The sequence below is a fragment of the Ambystoma mexicanum genome, chromosome 9 (genome assembly GCF_040938575.1).
Source record: "Ambystoma mexicanum isolate Mex_15411 chromosome 9, UKY_AmexF1_1, whole genome shotgun sequence".
Lineage (NCBI taxonomy): Eukaryota > Metazoa > Chordata > Amphibia > Caudata > Ambystomatidae > Ambystoma > Ambystoma mexicanum.
In genome coordinates, this window is record NC_090931.1 from 1,543,051,226 (window position 1) to 1,543,074,333 (window position 23,108).

General features: G+C 43.7%; 1 protein-coding gene across 1 annotated transcript in view; it reads left to right on the top strand.

Annotated features, from left to right (window-relative positions):
• Nucleotides 1-23,108, top strand: part of LOC138489487 (zinc finger protein 420-like) — a 251,712-nt gene that overhangs the window by 126,359 nt on the left and 102,245 nt on the right. The window contains exon 2 of the mRNA XM_069617229.1: nucleotides 10,122-11,083. Within this exon, the coding sequence (XP_069473330.1) occupies nucleotides 10,122-11,083 (962 nt within the window). The remainder of the gene's footprint in view (nucleotides 1-10,121; nucleotides 11,084-23,108) is intronic.

Consider the following 23,108-nt stretch of genomic DNA (forward strand, 5'->3'; position numbering starts at 1 on the left):
TTTCTGTGCTACTTCCCTCTCTCTTTCTTTTATTCTTTTGCAATGGTGCACTATTATGCTTTGGATCTCTGGCCACCCCTTCGCCTCAACACCTGCTATTTTGTTGAGTGCCTTCTGCACCTCTTTTGGGAGCCCTCTCTTGATGATAAAATAAAACAGAGACGTTGACTGATGCCAGGGCGTGCCCGTTTCCGCTCTCCACATCTCCTGCACCCGGAGAATGTAATCCATAGCATCTTCCCCGTCATTCATTGTACATTGCATTACTGACTGTAAATCAGGGGTATCTGGGAACGTCTCCCGCAGTGCGTCCCACACCCTTGCTCGCACTGTATTAAAGGAAGCCCCATCATGGCGATCACAATCTAACGTCACGCCCGGGAAACCAGCCTTAGCCCATACTCTGTCAGCTTGATCTCCTACTGCTGATACTAGCAGGCTTTTCACATCGCCTACTGCCAACGGTATGCCGGCGGTATGTTTCTCAAATGCATATATCCACTTGCTCGCCCCTCCTGACAACGGGGGCAATAACTTCATTAAATTAGCCTTGTCCATCTGGGCCCAGGGTATATAGTTTGGTCCCCCCCCCCCTCTGTGTATCAACGGAAGTTGTAACTTCCCTTTTGGAGTTGCACCCTCTCCTACTTTAGTCGCTGCTGACTCCAATGACGCCATCTTCCCCACTCTATTTCTTAGTCGTCCCATCCATTCATCATCTATAGTCCCTAGCGAGCATGCACCGTCCACCTCCTCGCTTTCCCCTCCTACTGCCATACTCAACCTATCACTCTCATCCATCTCTCCTCTAACATCACATAGCAAGTCCTCTCTGATCCCTCTCTGCCGCGATACATCACCAATGCTCCCCTCTGCTGCTCCCACCTCTATTATTCGTGTCGGCTCTTCCTCAATTCTGAACAGTATTTCCCCCTTTTTCCATCCGTCCTCAATTTGTCTACTTTCGCTTGACGCTCTAGACGTATGTCCTGATCGTGTAGGGGCGCATGCTGTGCGCTCACATATGTCCTTTATTCTCGAAAGTTCATCCCTGGCCACAGAAAGCCTCGATTCTAAGTCACTCGTTAGCTTTTCTATATTCACTCTCTGTGTGCTTGCCTGGGCACGCTCTCTAGTGCTTTCGTATGGTGGGGGGGCTGTTGGTCTTTGTGGTGTAACAGTTGTGGGGGGAGGCACATAAGTAGGATCACTATATCCTGCTGCGGGGGCTGGCTTGTTCAATATTGGGTACAAACTAATCACCTCCGTAGGTTGTTCTGTATTTAACTGTTCCTTTTCCCCTCTTGGAATCATGAGTGGGTTGTCTGTTGTGGACGGCAGATCGACATTTGGTGCCGGATCTTTGGGTGGGGGTACTTCCTCAAACAGTCTCCAGAGGTCTAATATCTCCTTCCTGTTTTGCCATTGTTTTCCCTTATACTTGATGCTAATGCATGTTCGTACCATATCTAGAACGCTTTTGTCAAAAGACCCTCCCTCGGGCCAAATCTGGGGCAATCCCTCCCCTTTTAATTCTGTTACCCATTGATCGTGATATTTATTTATTCGTTCAGCGTACCCCGGTAGGCTCTTACAAATATGTGACAAGGGAGTTTCTGCCCCCATATTCTAGATCACTAGCAACGACCGTGTCCAACTCCTTTACTTTTAGTTTGGTGTAGATATATGTATGTATACCTTTATGGCACAGACAAGAGCGGACGTCTCAGCGATATCATCCAAATTTATTCACTGCGCAAATTCTTTCTTACTCACCACAACTCATCTCCTTCCCATTCCCATACAGTCTCATGTGATTTCACTTACAACCAATCAACTACTAGTTATGGCCAACACTCTCTGGCACCCTCTCGCGGTCAACCGCTCTTCACCAATACTCACACGGTGCGCGCACCCCTCACAATGCTTTCCCACTCACACCTCGCTTTTTTTCCTCCCTTTCCTCCCTGGCCAGCTGTCCCTTTTTTTTCTGCTAAAGTTACTGTGTTCACGTCTGTACGTGCCACTACTTAATCCCCACTCCTACAAATGTGCTCCCTATTTTATAGTTCTTCTACAAGTATATTTATCTTGTACCCCTTTCGCTTTCGACCCTTGCCCCGTAGAATGAAAAAAAGAAATAGAAAGAGTAGCAATCACTAAAAATATTCTCCGTGTCTCCCTTTGCCAGACACCAATAACTTATTTTTTACTTCTTCATATATTCCCAGTACTAGTTTGGATAGCACTATGCGGCGCCGCCTTCCACCCCCTTTCGGAGCTAGGTTCCCGTCACTTCTACTTCTTCACTTACTTCTTACTCCTAATGGCCATATGCAAAGAAAAGATAAAGAGAGCTTTAAAACCTGTCTTTAGTAGACACCCGTGATTCCCTCCTCTACCTGTCCACGTTCTCCTGTTCACAAGTTCCCCTTCTTCTCCCTTTATGATCGCTCGCACTCGGTACTCACGTGCCCGCCTTGAACCGATAGTCTCCGAAACTGGGTCCGTCCAGGCGGTGTTGCCTTTCTGCTCAACAGTCAGCCCCGGCTCCGGCGAGCGGTACTCAAAGGGGATTTTGCAACCGGGATCCCGTACCCCTTCTAGTTTGAGTGCGCACTTCTAAGCGTACCGGTCGCCGTTGGCGGGTAGCTTCCCGGAGCCGGCTCACCGTGCGTTTCCCTTTCTGACCGGAGATTCTCGTGCCAAAAGGGGGTCGTTAAAAGGAGTTCAGGAAAAATAAATTTGGAAATATCACGCTATCGGGGTCACCACTGAGTGGAAGCGCCCCCAAGTTAGCACGATCCTCCCCGCAATGGGAGACAATAATGGACACTCCCGCAATGGGAATAAGGCCAAGACAGAGTGCGGGTGAGCGTAAGTGGGAGTTTATCAAAAGAATATGGCATGCAAAGAACTCTGCAACCTCCGAGAGCGCTCTGCCTGACAATCGCAAAGGCAGGCGTATTTCTAATACAAAAAACGTCATCGGAACCTACACACTATAGGGGGCACAAGTTAATTGGGATTGGGTGGCGTCGACTAACTATAGGTGTTGCTGCAGCGTGGTTGGTCCGGGTGGGAGGACGTCACTGGTCAGCCTCGTGGGTTGGGTTGGGCCTGGCAGGCCGGCTTGAGGTCATCCGGGCGGTGTTGGTACGCTGGGGCAGCCTGTGACAAAGATGAATACCTTCCCTGACTTGGGTGCCCTAGATCATGCACATTGCAGTTACTTAAAACCCAATATCTAACTTCTACAGTAAATCTTTCAATCAATGAAATACAACACAGGAGGAATGCACCTTGTGAGGGGTCTGGTGGTCATCTATTGGATTTACCGGTGTTCTGACGTCTGGTATTTCAGGTCGAGGGGCTGGGCTCTGGGGGCTTGGGCCGGGTGGTACATGTTTTATTACTACGTTAGAGGCTACTATGAAGGGGGCTCTGTGTCTTGTCCCATTGTCGGGGGTAGTGTTTGTGCGGGGTCAGACTTCTTGGGGTGGTCTGGGGGATTGTGGGATTTACGAGAGGGTGCTGGTAGATCAGTGGATTCAAACGTGAGTTTATTACCGTGCTGTAAATAACACAGGTGGCGGCTGGTGGCCTTGGATGCTGTGTTGGGGCCTCTGACTCTCTGAAGCGGTTCCAGCTTGGTCGGGGGGGGGTGGGGGAGCACGGCACAGGCCTTAGCTTTTTTCTATTTGGCAGGCTTCGTAGGGTGGGAGGGAGAATGGCCTTGCATATATTCACAAAAGGTATTTTCCTCGTGTGTTGCTTAATTTTGAATACAAAAACTTTTATATCATTTGTCTTCTTTAAACTACGGTGCCATACATATATACTTCAAGTTCATTAAACATTTCGTTAATATATTCAGTCTGAGTACCTTTTCGTTACCTAACATTATATTCACTACAGTGTTTGATTATTTTATGTACATTAGACGTTACATGAGGTAGTTCTAGGTTATGGCCTACAGAGATTGATACTCGCCGCTACGGGTGACTAAGAAAACATATACGAGTTCAGGTTTCTACATAAAACTGAAAGAATACTTATACAGATAAAGGTTATACGTTTCGTCGACATCTTTCTCTGTGGTTATAGCAGCATTAGTCCAGACCTGGGGTGACATCATATAAACGTTACATCTTTATGATTAATTCACAGTTTACAGAATCTGTTTAAAAAGAGGTAGTTCATTAATACCAATACTTGAATTATTTTCTACTTTCTTTAGATAGTGATGCTACAGTTTCTTCCCCGTCGCCCCGGCCTCGCGGACCAGGTCATGCGGGGTGCAGTATTACATTGTGAACGACGAAATGTTACAGTGTTAGCATCTCGGGTTAGCTCATACCCGGCTTTCTCATGGGAACGCGCTCGCAGCGGATCTACCATGGTGCTGCGGCGGCAGGGATGCTTGGAAAGCCCTCCAAAGGTGGGGGCCGCGCTACAGTGTGCTGAACTCACGCCATCTTTGCTGGGCACGATGGCTTCTAGGCCTGTCTAAACTTTAGTGTGTGTGTGTGTGTGTGTGTATGATGGATACGTGGGGGCAATGTCATCGGCGGGCGAGCCCTCCTCCACCTGGGCCCGGGTGGCATGAGGGGACGCTCAGCGAGCCATGGTCCTCACCTGGGGAGAATAATGCAGGAGAGGGGGGCCTTCAAGGCCTGTCCTCCCCTACAGGGACAAGCAGACCCCTTGTGGTACCCCATGTGTAAGTAGGGTTGGAATCGCCTCAGCCGAGGTGCTGCTCACTGTACACCAGTGATTGGTCAGGAATGATTGGACCCAGCGGGTCGCTGAGCCTGAGAACCCCGCCACCTTTCCTAGCCGATCTAGCAGTAGAGTATGATCTACCAGGACAAAGGCGGCAGAGAGATCAGGCAACATCAGGAGGGCTGTTTGTCAATTGTCCGTAATGCGGAGCAGTCTGTACTTAAGGTCCAGAAGGGCAGTCTCCGTGGCATGGTTCTCCCTAAATCCTGAGTGCCACTTAGAATGTTTTTATTCCTTAGGTGCGTCATGACTTGCGTAAAGGCTACTCGATCAAGTATTTTCAACAGAAAGGGTGAGTTCGAGATTAGCCTGCAATTCATGGGATTTGACTGGCAAAGACCTGTTTTTTTAAGTAAAGGCGAAATCCAGGTGTTCTTAATAGACGCAGGAACAGGGCATTCACTGAACGAAGTATTCACAAATTCAGTCTGCTCATCTGACAAGGGTGCCTGTGCGTAAGATACGCTGCCCCTGGGGAGCTCGCCCAGGTTAGTGATAGGGGTCCTCAAGTTGCTTATTGAGGCCTTTTTGCTGTGAGGTTGCTACAACAAAACCTTCAATGAAAATCATCTTGGAATGTAGCATGGCGAGTAACGTCGTCCGATATTTTAAGGTGTTGTTATAGCCTCATACAACTTCATGAAGGGGGCCATTGCTATAGTAACAACAGATAGCTGTGTGAAGTGGTTTTGGTTTGCGTTGTTGCTTTGTTGTTACACTCGCCAGATTGTCCATTGTCCTTGCAGGGCTTCTCCCCGCTATGCCACGTATGAGTTACCGAGCTGCTTAAGGTCGAGTCTTAGCAGCAGGGATGTCTTCTGTCCCGCCATTTCCGGTTTTCTGGAAAAACCATAACCACAGCCGGATGATCAGGGCTAGGCCACAGTACTGCAGTATCTGTAGGGACGGTCTTCTTTCCCGAACGGACCGACCAAACTTCGTCTAACTGTTTAGCCATTCCTTCTTTTTGCATGGTCTCAATTTTAGGCAGGGAGGTTTCACCAGCAGGTGTACCAGGCGGCTTCTTAAGTGCAGCAGGCCCAGTACATTTGTTAGTATTGTTCTGTACGCAAAAGATGAGCGGTACCGATTGATTTGGCTCATTGCACCAGCTTGTTCGTTGGAGATTGCCGAAGAGCATACACGCAGCCTCTTTTGCACCGGGGCTCTCGTTGTTGTTCCTTGTACTCATTCCCGTGCTCCTTCCCTGTCAGTTGCTCCAGTGTCAAAGACAGCTAGACTCTCCAGGATCTCTCCATCCGAAGGTTCCTTCACTCCAAAGGTGCAGATGTTGATGGAGATTTTCCTAAAAGTCCCCCCTTGCCCCACCAATCCCCTTTTGGAGAAGTGGGCCGGACCATTTCCATTTGTTGCCCCGCTTATTAGCTGCAGATTTGAGTCTCGATTGAACCCCTTTAAAGGACAAGTCTTTATGGTTGCAACTCGATTTTGAGGTATCTAGGAAGGGGTCAGAAAAAAAGCAACCTCCAACAGTCTACACGGACCGTGTCCCTAATCTTCACATGGGTCTACTAGTCGAGCATCTCCCTCGAAGTGAGTTTGAGAAGACATAGTGGGCGTTTGTAACTTCGGGCTGGGCTGTTTGTCCCCTGAGACAATTTCTTGTGTTAAGCCCCCCCCCCCCCCCCACCGAGTGTCTGCAAGCGGGGACAATAAGTTAGGTTGAGATGGTATGGGGAGAAAGGGGGCTGTCTTGATAGCGGTCATGCAGCAATCCCCGCACCAGGCTTTAAGCTCCACCGTTACCTCTGCCATCTTAAACATGTAAGTGTTAGTCTCAGTTGGCAAAAAAAGAGGCAAATTCACTAGACACTTTACTAGTGATCGAAGCATCCAGTATAGAATGTGCCGCTACAGATGGCTGGATGATGTGGACATATGGTCGAGAGCTTAAGTTGCCCCTGTCAGCTGCAGGAGTTGTGATCAGATCAAGTTCTTCCATTTCGGAATTCACAACGCCAAATTCGGTTATTTCCATTGTTTCCATGACTTCCGGGACAGAGGGGAAAACAAACATTGGTGGAGACACACGAGTTCGGACAGCCTGTATGGGTATACTGAGCAAGTTCTTACCTGCTTCCAGTTGGGAGGAGGCAAGAGTCCTGTGAAGATCTTGTAGGATTGGATGAGGCGGAACTGTAGTCACCGGTATTGCACTTCTAAGAGATCTGGTTCGCTCAGAGGTTTCCGACATCTCTTGCGTCTCTGCCTTCTCGTTTAGAGGGTTTGCTGGGTGTTTTCTGAGCGTCCTTTTCCATATTCACCAAGTCACTTGCCTCGTGCCTCTGATGCTTGACTGGCGAGTGACTGGACTCACCACCAGATTCTGCGCAGGCGCCCCATGCTTTGCTTTGCTAGTTATAGGTTTTTTAAAGAAACAGTTTAGAGGCTCTCACAAAATCAACAGCATTCGTCAGCGTTCTGCAATAAACTGTCCGGTCTGATGAGCAGTCTATAGTAGAGTTACTGGATCTACCACTGGACTTGATGCAGTCGCTGTGCGACTTGCTATTTATAGGTTAGTTAAAGCAACAATGTAGCACTGTAGAGGCTCTCGTGAAATCAATAGCATTCTGCAATACACCACCCGGTCTGGTGAGCAGTCTTTAGTAGAGTGACTGGACCTACCACTGGACTTGTTGCAGTCGCTGTGCGACTTGCTAGTTATAGGTTAGTTAAAGCAACAATGTAGCACTGTAGAGGCTCTCGCGAAATCAATAGCATTCTGCAATACACCACCCGGTCTAGTGAGCAGTCTTTAGTAGAGTGACTGGACCTACCACTGGACTTGTTGCAGTCGCTGTGCGACTTGCTAGTTATAGGTTAGTTAAAGCAACAATGTAGCACTGTAGAGGCTCTCGCAAAATCAATAGCATTCTGCAATACACCACCCGGTCTGGTGAGCAGTCTTTAGTAGAGTGACTGGACCTACCACTGGACTTGTTGCAGTCGCTGTGCGACTTGCTAGTTATAGGTTAGTTAAAGCAACAATGTAGCACTGTAGAGGCTCTCGTGAAATCAATAGCATTCTGCAATACACCACCCGGTCTGGTGAGCAGTCTTTAGTAGAGTGACTGGACTCACTGCCGGACTGCGCGCCTTGCCTTGCTAGTTATTGGGCCTCGTTATAAGGCTGGCGCTCCCGTAATGAAGGGGGCCGATATGGGACCGGCCCCCTTCATTCCAGGAGTGCCGATTACGAGCTTCCCATTGCGGGACCCAGATCGCATGCCTGGTAAAACCAGGCGTGCTTTCCTAGTCCAGCGAGGGGAAGAGGGAGGCAATAACAGGCCAGATGTAATCTGCCCATTATTACCTCCCTCCCCATTCCCATTGAGCCCTATATGGGATGGGTTCCTGCAAGGAGGAATTACCGGGTCCTCCTATGTCGGAGTAACCCGGTAAGTCCTCATTGTAGGAACCCGGTAATGGAGCCCGGAACGGAGGCAGCCATGGAGCTAATAGCTCCATGGCTACCTCCATTCTCGTAATGAGGCCCATAGGTTTGTTAAAGCAACAGTGTAGCAGTGTAGAGGCTCTCATGAAACCAACAGCATTCAGCAGCGTTCTTCATTTATTGTAGTAAAAATTCAAATATAAATTGGAAAGAATGGAATGAACAATTGTTGGGCATACCATTGGACTACTCACACGTGTATGTGGCTTCATCTCTTCAGAATCTGGATAAATAAGCTAATATCTTGTTTCTGCAGTCTTCAGGATGTTATTTGTGAGGAGAAAGAAGTGGTTAAAAATGCTGGGTCTTTTGATCTCCTCCCTAAACCTGGCCATTGAATATAACGCGTATTCACCTGAGACATAAATTAGTTTTCAAAAATTGAATAGCAGAGTTTGCTAATTACATTTTTCTTGATTAGCAAACAAACCCATTTGATTAGCAATTTTGTACTAATGTGTTTATTGCCACCAGAAGATACTTGTACCCAAGATATAAAATGAGCAACAATACAGCAGTTTTGTATACCACTGAAGTAAGACATTAGTGAGATAAGTCAGGCCTTGCAAATTCTTTCTGTAAAATGGTGCATGTCACCACAAACCCACTTTAGTTTGGCACAGTGCTGCCACCCAGAGGCCAGCCATGCACAGTGAAACGTATTTGACATTTACTGCAAACAATGTAAAGTTTAAATAAGTTTCCAACATCCCCTGCAAATGGTACTTGCCCGTCTTAATATCTACTCGACTATGCGAGTGGGCGAAAATACTTTGCGAGCCCTGGATGAGTGTCTGTAAAAAGGTTAGCTGCATGATTGGACACAAATAAATAGATATGATAAAAAGGCCCTTCAGGCAGTTTGGCCAGCTCTCCCTACTGCAGGGGCAAATATATAATGTAATCATAATCATAGAGCAAAGTGAGCTCTTGAGGCCAACTCCAATGTACAGTTTTGCAGTAGGTCTGTAGATGTACAGACTGGATGAAGCTATTGATCACTAGTTTAAGTAAATATCAAGTTAGCTTTGTGTATTCATTATGTAAAATACTAAGCAGAGTGGAAGGCATAGCAGGCAGAGAACTGGGCAAACTAGGCAGAATATTGTAGGTTGCACCCATCTCACTTCCATGGTAGCTGTTATAAAGCAACATGGTAATAAACTACATACAACCAGTAGGCCACAGGACTGGGTTTGCCATCAAAGCATTTGGCCGCGTGGTCATGTACATTTTCAAAGATGTCCACTCGTCAATATGATGCATCTTCCCCAACTAAATGAAATCCTAGTTGACACTGAGATTTAGATACACTTCACTGTAAAGCATGGAGACAATGCAGTGTTTTACAGAAGCAATTATGCATTATGTAACCTGTGTTTAATAACCCAAGACAGAGGTCTATGTTATTCAAAATTGGTCTTTACCGTGGACCGTAATTTGGGTAAATGGTGTAATTCAGATATCCTAAATGGTAACTGCTCATATGATAATTTACCCAATATCATCTTCAGACTTTATTTCTGTTTTGCCCCTTTTATAGCAGTTTGACGAAGACATTCTTGATAGACATTTCTTGTGTGGGGGGCAGTCCAGATTTTATCTTTAAGAAATAGGATAAATACATTAGTATAATCACACAATTGTACATGTAAATCAGTGTTGTAATGTCGCAGCAAGCGCGTTTTGTCCATTCCTCTCCCATGATTGGTGAACACTCAGAATGTTTTGTTTTGTTTTGTTTAATGAAGGATTGGACTGTGTGAACTGAAAATGACCAGCTCTGCACTAGATTTATTGATTTTTATGACTTATGATGACTTAAAATAATACATGGAACCTGTGCTTCTTTCAACAGAGAATGAGCCACCATCAGGGGATCCATACTGGGGTGAATTCCTATGAGTGCACTGACCGTGATAAACACTTTAAGTGGGAAACACAGCTGAAAATGCATCACAGGTCCCACACTGAAGAAAGACTGTTCAAGTGCTTGGAGTGTGAGAAAGGCTTCACTCGTCTCTTGCATCTACACCGGCATCAGAAGAGCCATACTGGAGAGCGACCATACCAGTGCAGTGAGTGTGGAAAAAGCTTCACTCAGAGCTCGGATCTGCATAAGCATCAGAAGATCCATACTGGGGAGCGACCACACCAGTGCACAGAGTGTGGAAAAAGCTTCACTGAGAGCTCAGATCTGCACAAGCATCAGAAGATCCATACTGGGGAGCGACCACACCAGTGCACTGAGTGTGGAAAAAGCTTCACTCAGAGCTCAGATCTGCACAAGCATCAAAAGATCCATACTGGGGAGCGACCATACCAGTGCACGGAGTGTGGAAAAGGGTTCCCTGAGAACTCAAATCTGCACAAGCATCAGAAGATCCATACTGGGGAGCGACCATACCAATGCACAGAGTGTGTGAAAAGCTTCACTCGTCTCTCGCATTTGCACCAGCATCAGAAGAGCCATACTGGAGAGCGACCATACCAGTGCACTGAGTGTGGAAAAAGCTTCAGCCAGTACTCAGTACTCTACATCCATATGAGGAGCCATACTGGAGAGCGACCATACCAGTGCACGGAATGTGATAAAAGATTCACTAAGAGTGCTAATCTGTACCAGCATCAGAGGATCCATACTGGAGAGCGACCATACCAGTGTACAGAGTGTGTTAAAAGCTTCACTACAAGCTCAAATCTGCACCAGCATCAGAGGATTCATACTGGGGAGAAGCCCTATCACTGCAAAGAGTGCAAGAAAGGATTCAATGATCCCTCATCTCTGTGGAAGCATGGAAGGATCCATTCTGGGGAGAAGCCCTATGGGTGCATGTAATGTGGCAAGCACTAATTCAGGCTAAGCACCTGCAGTATCCTCACAGATCCCACAGCGGAGAGCAACCATACCAGTGTATGGAGTGTGATAAAAGGCTTGCTTGCAGCTCTCATCTGAGCCAGCATCATAGGATCTATTCAAAGGAGAATCGCCATATGTGCATCAAATGCAAGAACAGCTTCAGTTCTGCCTCAGCTCTACATTGCTATTAAAGTGCGCATGCTGAGGAGACGTCTCCTAGGTGCACCCTAATTGGCCTCCATAACTGAGGGCACACCCTTGATCGCACACAGATAAAAAAAAAAACAATGCATTCCACCGGGAAATAAATGCATTAATTTGAAACCTACATTCTATAAAAGGCTGTTCCTAATTCGAGTCCCCCACTGAATACATTTTTATAGTGTGAATGAGAACAATTATTCAATTTTAACGCTGTTTATTCCTAAACAAACATATGTGGTTTTGCAGTTTGAACTTGAAAATCATAATTTAAAATATCAGCCCGTTAATCCTATAGAAACCAGTGACAACAAGGAAGCCCTCTAAGAGGAAGGATAAAGCCTAAGTGAATGATGAACCCTAAAGAAGTGCTGAATAGTTAAGCTGCAAGACCAAAAGATTATGATAATTTGGGCGAAAAAGGGGGAGACAAAAAGAAGATTATTGAGCGATGTGGTGAACAGAGTCAATTTACATGATTTCAAAGAACAGACTCTGTCTGAGTTCAATGCATTAATATGAAGAGCACACTTTGGGGGTCATTACGAGGTTGGAGGTAACCATGCTGCAATTGCGGGATGGTTACCTCCTTACTGGGTACCAGGTCCGGGTTCCTCAAATGAGGACTTCCCAGGCCATTCCAACCTTGGAGGACACGGTAATTCCTCATTCGAGGAACCCGGACCCTGTGCATCCCCATTCCCATTCGAGCCCACATAGGGCACAATTGGAATGGTGAGGGAGTTAACAATGGGCCCGTTAATAACAGTGCCTGTTGTTAGCTCCCTGGTCTGCTAGCGGGACCCGCTAACGGCACGGGTCCCACAAGCAGACTCCTAATAGGGCGGTAAGGGTTTAATGGTGCCGGCACCATTACCTGCGCCGTTAACCCCTTACCGCCCAGCTCGTAAAGCTATATCTTGTCTAATTTTAGGTTTTCAATTGTGTCAACTGTATTGATTCGTGCTATTGCGGATTTCCACAATGCATCTGGAAGTTCATAAATCCTTCTTGGTCTACTGAACGCTTCTAAGCATATAAATGCTTCTGGGTCTATTGGACGCTTCTAAGCATATAAATGCTTCTGGGTCTATTGAACGCTTCTAAGCATATAAATGCTTCTGGGTCTATTGAACGCATCTAAGCATATAAGTGCTTCTGGGTCTATTGAATGCTTCAAAGCATATAAATGCTTCTGGGTCTGTTGAACGCTTCAAAGCATATAAATGCTTCTGGGTCTATTGAATGCTTCTAAGCATATAAATGCTTCAGGGTCTGTTGGACGCTTCTAAGCATATAAATGCTTCGGGATCTGTTGAATGCTTATAAGCTTATAAATGCTTCTGGGTCTAGTGAATGCTTCTAAGCTTATAAATGCTTCTGGGTCTATTGAATGCTTCTAAGCATATAAATGCTTCTGGGTCTTTTGAATGCTTCTAAGCATTTAAATGCTTCTGGGTCTATTGAACGCTTCTAAGCATATAAGTGCTTCTGGGTCTATTGAATGCTTCAAAGCATATAAATGCTTATGGGTCTATTGAACGCCTCTAAGCCTATAAATGCTTCTGGGTCTATTGAACGCTTCTAAGCATATAAATGCTTCTGGGTCTATTGAACGATTCTAAGTATATAAATGCTTCTGGGTCTACTGGGTTTATTGAATGCTTCTAAGCATATAAATGCTTCTGGAGGACGTGGGCGGGCAATCACGGGCCTATATGGGTAGATCTTACACATGCAAACAGTTCAGAAAGGGTACCCAATGTTCCACGTGGATAAAGAGCATAAAAGGGTGCAGTATGTGAGAAAGGTTTCATTTACAGCTCTAAACTTTACCTCAATATGAGGCTCATACAGAGGAGAAGGCATGCAGGCCCCAGGAGTGTGGTCAGCACTTCAGTCCGGTATCAACCTTGAGGTGACATCAGAGATCACAAACAAGGTGTTTGGGTCACGGTGCTTGCAACTGTGCTGAACCTTCTTAAATCAACTATTTGCCGGCTCTGTTTCTCCTATTTATTGCCCTACAGAACAGCAGCTAGCAATAATAATGTGCCAAAAACACTGCAAGCTTGGACCATGCACATAGCACAGCAAAGTTAAAAGAAACTGATTTGCTCCAACTTCTATTTCAGAGCATTAAACTGGTAGACACTGATTTTAGGTTCCTTCTATCCTGGAATATATAAGAACCTGTCCCAAACTAGAAGTTACTAACACCAGGAGAAAAAGCAGAGGAGGAGTAGACAGTCTAGCCTGCAGTGGAATCTGGCACAGGGCAACTAATGTCGGATTTCACTGGGAGATTCTTCCAGAGTTTGGAACCATAGAGGGCAAGTGGGTGATCGCTGTGGTGATCTCTGGAGGTCTTTGGAGGGCAAAGCAAGTTTGGAGAGGCAGTTCTGAGGGTCCAGGAAGGGGCATGCCTTTTTGTGCTGGGCTTGAGGAAGGAAATACTTTTGTTGAAGACTTTGTTGTGGAGAAAGCAAAGGGACTTAATTAAACATGACTATCTGCTGAGCCATGAAGCTACTGCAGAGATTCCAAATAAGACATGATGGGTTCTTTACAGGGAAGAACATTTGTCTGTCCGTCTTGTCTTGGAGAAGTTTCAACTGCTGGAATGTGTCCTCGTTGAGACCACGTAGATGGAGGTACAGTGAACTAGTCTGAAGAGAGTTAGAGCTTGGCTTATGTTGGTTTTCTGGGGCAGAGTTAGCAAGAGGAAGATTTTCTCCACCATGTGCACTTGATGTTACTTGAACTGTAGATGGGTTTGAGGGCTTAAAGTTGTGAAGATACCAAACAATATTGCCATATTTCTGGCAGGAAGGGTTTACGCAAAGGTTGTTGCCGATAGGCCAATCTTGCTCTTTTTGGAGAAAGTTTGGAATGAGGTCTCCATCAGTGCCTTGAGACAGTCTCCAGGAGGACTTGAGAGCCATCAGCATAATTCTGAAAATGACGAGTAAGGATGTTGATGAATTTTCCAGAGGGCTGACCTATACCATGAACATCCGAGGCAAGATAATAGAGCCTTGAGGAAGAGCACACAGCAGCTGGGTGGAGGGGGAGGTTTGTACATGGCAGGAACGTTCTGGAAGGTAGTTAGTGATCCAGTTAAAAGTCAGGCCTTGCAGACCCCGAGTGCTGTGGAATCTGTTGCTAAGAATGTGCTCCTTTATTGTGTCAATTGCTCCAGAACCCGGAGGATGCGAGTGGCAAGATGTTTCTATCTAAAGCTTCAAGGATTTTCTCCTTCATTAATTAGATACTTGTTTCTCTACTACTGAGAGGTCAGAAACTGGTTTATCTGTTGCGTAGCAAGCCGTTATGCTCGTAGTGTGGCATCAACTGTATGCGTCTGAATTCCGGCAGGAATTTCCACAAGAGGGGAATGTTGCAGACCGGGTACAAATTGCCCATAACAGTGGGGTTTGTGGTAGGTTTTTTTAGATGATTGCAGTTTTCCGCTGGCCATGAAATAAACCAGTGGCAATTGTATCAACTGGGAGGTGCTAAAGAACTTTCAATTTCCTGGAGCGGGAATGCAATGATCATTTGAAGATTTCAGTGCGCTGGCAATTTCAAGGACATCCCTCTAGACTCCCACAGGGTGATAAAAACAGGAGCACATGTGATAAAGCGCGCTGTTTCGTAAGCCCTTTTTGCAAGGGCTGTCTGTGGCTGTTTTGGGCGGGGTAGGCAGGGTGGTGGTAAGTACGAATAGCATATTTGTTTTTTCTCTTTTCATGTTTTGAATTATTTTGGCATCTTTAAAGTATCTAGTGGATACTACTGTAGATTCCTTATTTTTTGTATTCATTTTCGTTGTACTTTAACCCTAAATTTTGTAAACACAGTAATGTGAGTATAACGCCACAGGTTCTTCTAATTAGACACTATCCCGTGAATACACCAGTACTGTGTATAATGTTCAAGTGTCCATGTGTACCTGCGTAGGAATTGGGATTGATCCAAAAAACCGAAGTAATATATCCAATCAACATCTTTACATCTTCCCCGAGTGATTCAGTTGCATATCACGTCTTGCTGAGTAAAACTGTAAGCGGGTGCACAGGCACTGTGGCCGTAAACCAGTTTTCATTGAAATGTGGTATGTCGGCACTTAATTCTGTGCCCGATCATGTACAAACAAATACAACTGCTGCAAATATGCACACGCCCATATGAAAAAGAGCGCCTATCTCAGTGAACGAGAAACAAATGTCCTGTAATGCCCGTCATCGTACCGTGTCTAATGGGCATGACATACGTACATATTATAATCAAGGACCACCTCAAATGCGCCGAGTGAGGTGAATGTGGAACAAACTAACCATGCAAATCTCACCGCATGAATTAATGATGAAATTGCTGCCGTGAAATATAGCTCATCCGAAGGTTCTTTTGTAGGTAATACAGGAAGTGGGCAATCTGACATGCCAATTGAAGCAGAAAGCAAGCGCTGTGAATTAGTTACCCACGTAGAGGGTGTGTCCGATGGCAATTTGGATAAAAGTCAGCCTGTAACATGCTCTGTGGCAGCACAAGGTAAATTAAGGGAAGTATACCAGGCTTTCAAAATAACTCGGCAAGTTGATGAAGAGGCTATTGACTTAATGAATTTGAGCAACAACTCTTGTAATAATGAAGAGATTATATTTGTACATTCAAATACAGGAGACCTAATGCAATTAAATGACATCTCACCAATTAAGGGCCCAATGAACATTATTCCATCCGTGTTGACTGAGTATGAGTGTGGTAATGAGGCACAACCTGTGCTAGAGAAACAGATACTATTGCAGAACCCCGTTTCATTTGAAGGCCCAGAGTACAACATTTCACTGCATTCTCTATCATTTATTCCACCCACAACTTCGGCAAACAATACCAGTCGCGGGGTGTAATGGAATACATTCTGTACCTCAATCGCCACTTCCTGAAATAAGGTCAACTGCAGAGTCAATTTCTGTTAACAACACCTTAATGGCAATGAATACAGCATTGCTAACCTTAGCAAAACTGTACGAGGCAGTGGACCAGAAAATAAACTACCAAACCATTGTGCTATCACAAATAGCGGATCGCAATGGAAACAATGTGAATAGTGAAAATATGAATGTAACAAATCATACATATGAAATCTTTAGACATTGCAAACAAATAATTGTAGGAATGCAAACTGATTACAACCGAAGTGAACCGAGGTTTCAAGTTGACAGTATGACTCTAGACGAAACTGAGGCCAGTCTACACAATCAAGATAACCAAACTTTGAGTGAGGAAACCTCTCGAGCAGACAAAGAATTAGATGCTTCAAATCTAATGTGCCGATCTTCCTAGATAATAGGACCTCACTAACCAGCATTGACACGTCAGAGCAAAATATTAGTAATTTAAACATTTCAAATAATGCTCCTCAACTGAATACATTTATTTTATTTTCCAAAAAAGAATAGAAAAAAGAGACACAGAAACAATTACCCAACGTAAAAGGAATTAAGAATAGGAATGCAGCACTAAGCCAAAGAATGGTGAAAATACAAACAAAAAAGAGGAGGTTCTTAAACATTATGAATATGTCACATAAAAAAACAATTTGCAAAGTCAAAGGACAAGTCGGAGGGGAGCGAACCACAAATACATCAAGTCATCAATAACCAAACAAAGCCCCTAGTTAGTGTGACATGGAATCCACATGATGATTTAGTAGCAGCCTCAGCACAGTTAAATTCTTGTGATAATAAACAACAGCAAAAACTAGCAACCCCTCATGAAGAGACTCTAGGAAATAGTAGAATAACACTGATTCTAACAAATGCACCAATGAGTCTATCATCAGAGCCAATAGGAGACGAAATAAACAAATCAGTGGCTTGGTACTTGACAAATAGGCAAGAGCATCGGACTATTGCACATTATGACAGGAATCAAATGTTAGTTTCCTCCTATAAACCAACTTCACATGGCCAAGGATTTTTAAACGTCATAAACAAAGGATCTGCTCAGCAGAACTCTTGCACTGACTAGAATATTCAACCGAAAAAAATTCAATCCTCAATATCGAATGTAGGAAGCAAAAACAAGATGGTTTCCTATAAACAACAAATCCAGGTGAACTATCACCGGTTTATAATCGAATGCCGTGACCAGCCATTCACTCAATTTGATTTAAGCCGTTCAAGTATTCTAAATATCTTCAGAGAACTTCTGAAATTGAGAAATATAAATTCAGCGGACATTGACAGGGTCGAATTCCTGGATGACTGTGATCTTACGGAGTCGCGTATATTTATTTGTTCATCAGTGATAGTAAATATCATGTGGGGTGAAAGATCCTCACTACAAGAAATTGGTTTTAATATAATTCAAGGTCATGGCCATCTATATCTGGAGGACAGCCAAGGATTACCAAAGAAGAGTCTACGTATTTATGGTGTAGACCGTCAGAATACCACTCTATTAAATGCCAGAGGTTCTAACACCATTCAATATGGTATGTGTGATGATCAATATCAGGCACAACAATCCCCACCATCTGAGACCATTCAGCTTATCTCCTGGAACACACAAGGCTTTAAGCACTTTGTTAATACAAATGTAAATGATTTAAACAACTACGACGTTATAATACTCCAGGAGACCTGGCTAGTAGATGCACCAATATGGGATGAATATGATATATTAACAACGCCTGCCTTGATCCAACAAACAGGCCGTCAGATGGCTGGCCTTTATTTAATTTATTTATTTACATTTATATAGCGCACAGCGTGCCCTGGGGCATTGTGGCGTTTGTTACAGAAGGCTTATACATTGCAGTTACATGATATAAAGCATTTGGTTAGCATTCCGGGAATACAGACAAGGGGTTCATTGATTACGGTGGAACCTTGACTTAATGGGTAGTCAAGCAGGTTGTTGAGCTTGTAAAGGTTAGTTAAAGATATTTGTTTTTAACATTTTGCGGAATACAGTGTATGATTTTACATTTCTGAGCGCAGTGGGGAGGGCGATCCAGTTCTTGGGTGCAAGGTGTCAGAAGCTGGCTCCTCCTGCTGTGGCTCCTTTGAAAGAAGGAATGAAGATCTGATTAGTGAGATGTGTTCTCTTGGGTCTATCTGATGTACATGGGGAGATTCTTTCAGAGAGGTATGGTGGAGCGTTGAGGGCAAGGCACTTGTGTGTGATTGCCAAAGTTTTAAAGAGAATAGGCTCTTTGACAGGTAGCCAGTGGGCTTATTTTCTTTCTTGCCTTATGTTAGCCATCAACAAATCAAAAGACTTTAATTACTACTATGTACATTTCACCTACTCCTTACATACAAATGGTAAAGTTAGTAAAAAATAATATTTCCATGATTATAATAAACATCTATTGGGGCAGAGTTCAACTCTTGCCTGGCTTTCTTTTGCACACATCGAAGCGATTTTTGATAATATAACATTAGACGGAAACATAAATGTTGTAATGTAGTCTTGTGATGTGATGTCACTGGCCAGGAGTGCTTGCTGTCAGAATGTTGATGCATGAATGCAGCTCAGGAGAATGTTGAGTGGATCTGTGGGTGAATGTTCTGAGAGTGTCAGTTGGGGGGCCTGAGCTGGGATGTTAGGATGGCTGGTGGGTTTTCTCCTATGTATGTAAGTCCATGTGTGTCAGTCCAATACCTTCCCTGTCACTGTCCTGTACTTCATGTCAATGTACATAGTACAAGAGTAACTGGATTGTGTATATAATGTACATTCTGTACAATAGAGCTATCCTGGATCAACCTGTGACTCCACAGCAGGTCTGTGTGTGAGTGCCAGCTTGAATGACCACCAACAGACTTTGACAATTCACTAACAGATCAACGAGGGATGTGTTATGTTTCTTACATACAGAAATATATCCAGGTTAAACCTGTTACTCAAAATGCCACTTATAAACATTCACATATGTTTGATCGTGTTCTAAAAGACAAGAAATATGAGTTAAGATGGCATATTCGGCAATTTAATTGCCTCCCATTGCCTGAAAGACTTAGCCAAATAAACCACTTAAAATCAGTTTATAAGAACTGGCTACGGGGAAGGAAAGCTCTAACTTACCAGCAAGATAGCGAGCATATGCTAAACAAAATGTCTACCAAATCATCTGCTGGAATATGGGGGCTACTAAACAACGCTACTTATAAATCACAAGCCTTGGTACAAATAAACCCCATCTCAGAGAAAACATGGAACAAGTACTATCAGGATATTTATCAAATCTCTATGCCCGACTGTCAGATCCTTTTGAATGGTGGCAAATGGAACCATACACTGCTATTTGACCAAGATGATCTGCATTATTACATCTCTAAATTAAGTGTGTCTCGAGCACTTGGTCCTGACAGACTTGAGAACACCATGTTAAAAAAAGCATCCTGAGATATGGGCTTCAAGCCTTACTAAAATCTTTAGCCATGTCATAGAAACAGGATTGCTACCATCATCATGGAAATGTTCAGTGATAATACCACTTTTTTTTAAAAAAAGGTGACAGACTAGACCCCAGTTCATACAGACCTATTGCCCTGCTTGACTGTCCAGGCAAAATCTTTGCACAGATAGTCTTAAGAGATTTCAATGAATGGCTGACTAAAAGAAACCTAAGGGATCCTTACCAAACAGGTTTCTTAGCTGGCTTTGGTACCAGCATTAATCTATTGACCTTAAATGCAGTCGTAGCCAAACATCGTAAAGTAAAACAACCATTGTGCATAGCATTTGTCGTCTTCCGAACCGCCTTCGACTCTGTACCGAGAGAATTACTCTTTAAAAAGCTAATGAATCATAACTGTTCATGGAACATACTGAGGTGGCTAATTGAATGTCATGAAGATACTGTAATCCTAGTAAGGTCTGCTATCAGATTCAATACCAACGTCAAGAGGACTGAAGCAGGAATGCCTTCTTGCTTCAGCCCTCTTCAATTATTTCATATTTGACAAAGGGCTGGGCTTTGAAAACATTCAAACTGACTCTCCAAAACTGGAAGGGCATATGGTGAAATGGCTGCTTTATGCAGATGATCTTCTGTTGGTCTCCAAAACCCCTATGGGCCTAAGAAACATGCTAGAAGTCTTGGAAACATATGCTGCTAATAACAAGATCTCTATAAATATATTTTTTAAAAACGTTAATCCAATTTGGTCATTTGAAACAAAATAATTCTGCCAACACCTGGCAAATAGAAAAGACAAGACTACAAGTAGTATCAAACTATGTATACCTAGGGATAAATGTGAATAATAACCCAAAAGATCTACCATATGAAGCAAATCTAAAAATGAAATTTAAGATACTTCTATCGAAAGCCTGAATAAAAAATGGCAAATACTGTAAATTCTCCATTTATCCACTTTTGGTATTCTACAAGCAGAAAGTTTCACCAATTTTATTATATGGCTCAGAAATGAAACAAGGGAAAGCAAGTAACTTTTGGAACTTAATGGAAGGCACATTTTGGAGAGTCTTATTAAATCTACCATCTTCTGTGCATATAGCTATGATTAGGCATGAATTAGGCCTAGTCTCACTATATGCAAACTACAAGTGGAAATTGTGCCTGTTATACCGGAAATGTATCATGGATGGTTTTGAAAATGGCCCAGTGGCAATATTGTCGAAATTATGTGAAACATTCTGATGGCAAAATTCATTAAAAAAACTGGAAATTGAAGACACAGGAGCTTTTGCTAGAGGCTGACATTACTGCGGTATTGCTTGTAGAAAATCCTGAGAAAGCTAAGAAGAAACTGTGTGAAACTGATTGGGTTCAAATTGGAGGTCAATGCTTTAAATACAAGGCCTTTAAGAAAGATCCATTCTCACCCAAATGTAACGGAACACCAGAAGCTTATCTTATGAAGTATTCCAATCCTCAGCATCGAGCGTGACTCCTGCGCCTAAGATTTAATCTATAGAAAACTAGAGAGATAATGGCAAGGTGGCATCCTCTGCAACAAACAAACCAAATGTGCGGATACTGTGAAAACATGATACAGACTCTGGAACATGTTACTGTAGAATGTGGAAAGCTGTTACCTCTGTGAATTAAGTATTTTTCAAAATGCTAGATTATTTGGATCATGTGGATGCACAGAAATTAAGTATACCTTCCAAACATTAGGAAATGCCACTGTACATTTTTTACAAGAATTGGAATTGGGGAATGAAGAGGCTGGAGAAACATGAACTATGAAGAATGATGGATGGAATGATGGAATTGAGATAATTGCTGTAATATCGAGCCTTGCCTCCTTAAATTAATTCATGTAGATTTTGAGTTTTTTATGTAGTTTAAATTTTATTTAGTATGTATTGTAATTACTTAAGCCTTTTTAATGAGAAAAATAAATTGTGTTATAATTATTGCATTTTGTATGATAATGTTGAAAGGTTGAATGTTTCAGCCAAATCAATAAAATATGTTTTAAAAAAGAATGGACTGCATGACCTAAAACTATGTAATATCTGGGAAATGTGGCTACAGGATACTAATGGGCAAAAATAAAATCCTGTAGCTATTTATTAATTAAGGAGCTAGTCTGTATAATCAAAGCAGCCCACCAATGAGTTTTATATATTTTTTATTAATGTTTCGACTGCACGTTGTGACTCTTGCTGGCTTCACTTCGAAATGGAATATTGGTGTTGCAAAATATCGACTCCCCAGAAAGATTTGGTTTATACCATATCGGACTATTGAAGGGATCAGGCAGGTCTCTGCACTGATACTATTCCTTATATCTTGTTGCTCGCCAGATTTATTGTTAGCGGTTGTGTTTTTTTAACCACCGTCTGTGCCATAAGGAAGTGCTACTAGGGTGTGCTCAGTTGATTTCATGACCTTTTTAGCGCGATAGGCGACGCACCGCTTCTGATATATAATCTGGACGGACAGTTTCTTATTTGCATGTTTTTATCTAATATGAATTTATATTTATTCACTGTATATTTCCTTTTAGGACTTGTATGATTGAATGTGCATGTTGTCTTGTTTGGTTTTTTATCTGTTTTAATCATCTTTTTGTAAATACATCAAACCAGCTACATCAACTGTGCCAATTGCCACCTCTCAAGTGTTAGTAGCGTATATTTCCTGCCCTATTGCAAGGCAGCATCAGTGAACTATAAAGTTGGACACAAAGTCCTACTTTAAAATTACCTCCCCCCAAATGCAAGATGTGCATCCTTTTAAGGCAACACCCATAAAGGGTACTTGCCACCGATGGGTCCCATTGGAAAAGCACCTGTGATAATACTTTCTGGCCTTCCCAAGAACTTTAATAAGGATGCAGGAAAGAAGACTTCCTTATGCTTGACCACAAGGGTGGAACTTCTGACCGCAATAATGAAAGAACGGTCAGCTGGTAGACGGGAGCGAAGCAAGTGCTCCCCTAACTAATGAACACAGAAATGACCATAGGGAGACTGGGGCTGACCCAGCACAGGAACACGGAAATGACCAAAGGGAGACTGGGTCTGACCCAGCACAGGAACACTGGAATGACCAAAGGGAGACTGGGGCTGAGCCAGCACAGGAACACAGAAATGACCAAAGGGAGACTGGGGCTGACCCAGCACAGGAACACAGAAATGACCAAAGGGAGACTGGGGCTGACCCAGCGCTGGAACACAGAAATGACCAAAGGGAGACTGGGGGTGACCCAGCGCAGGAACACAGAAATGACCAAAGGGTGTCATGAACCGTCGCCTGTGTCCATTCTGGACTTCGTGGTCCCTGAC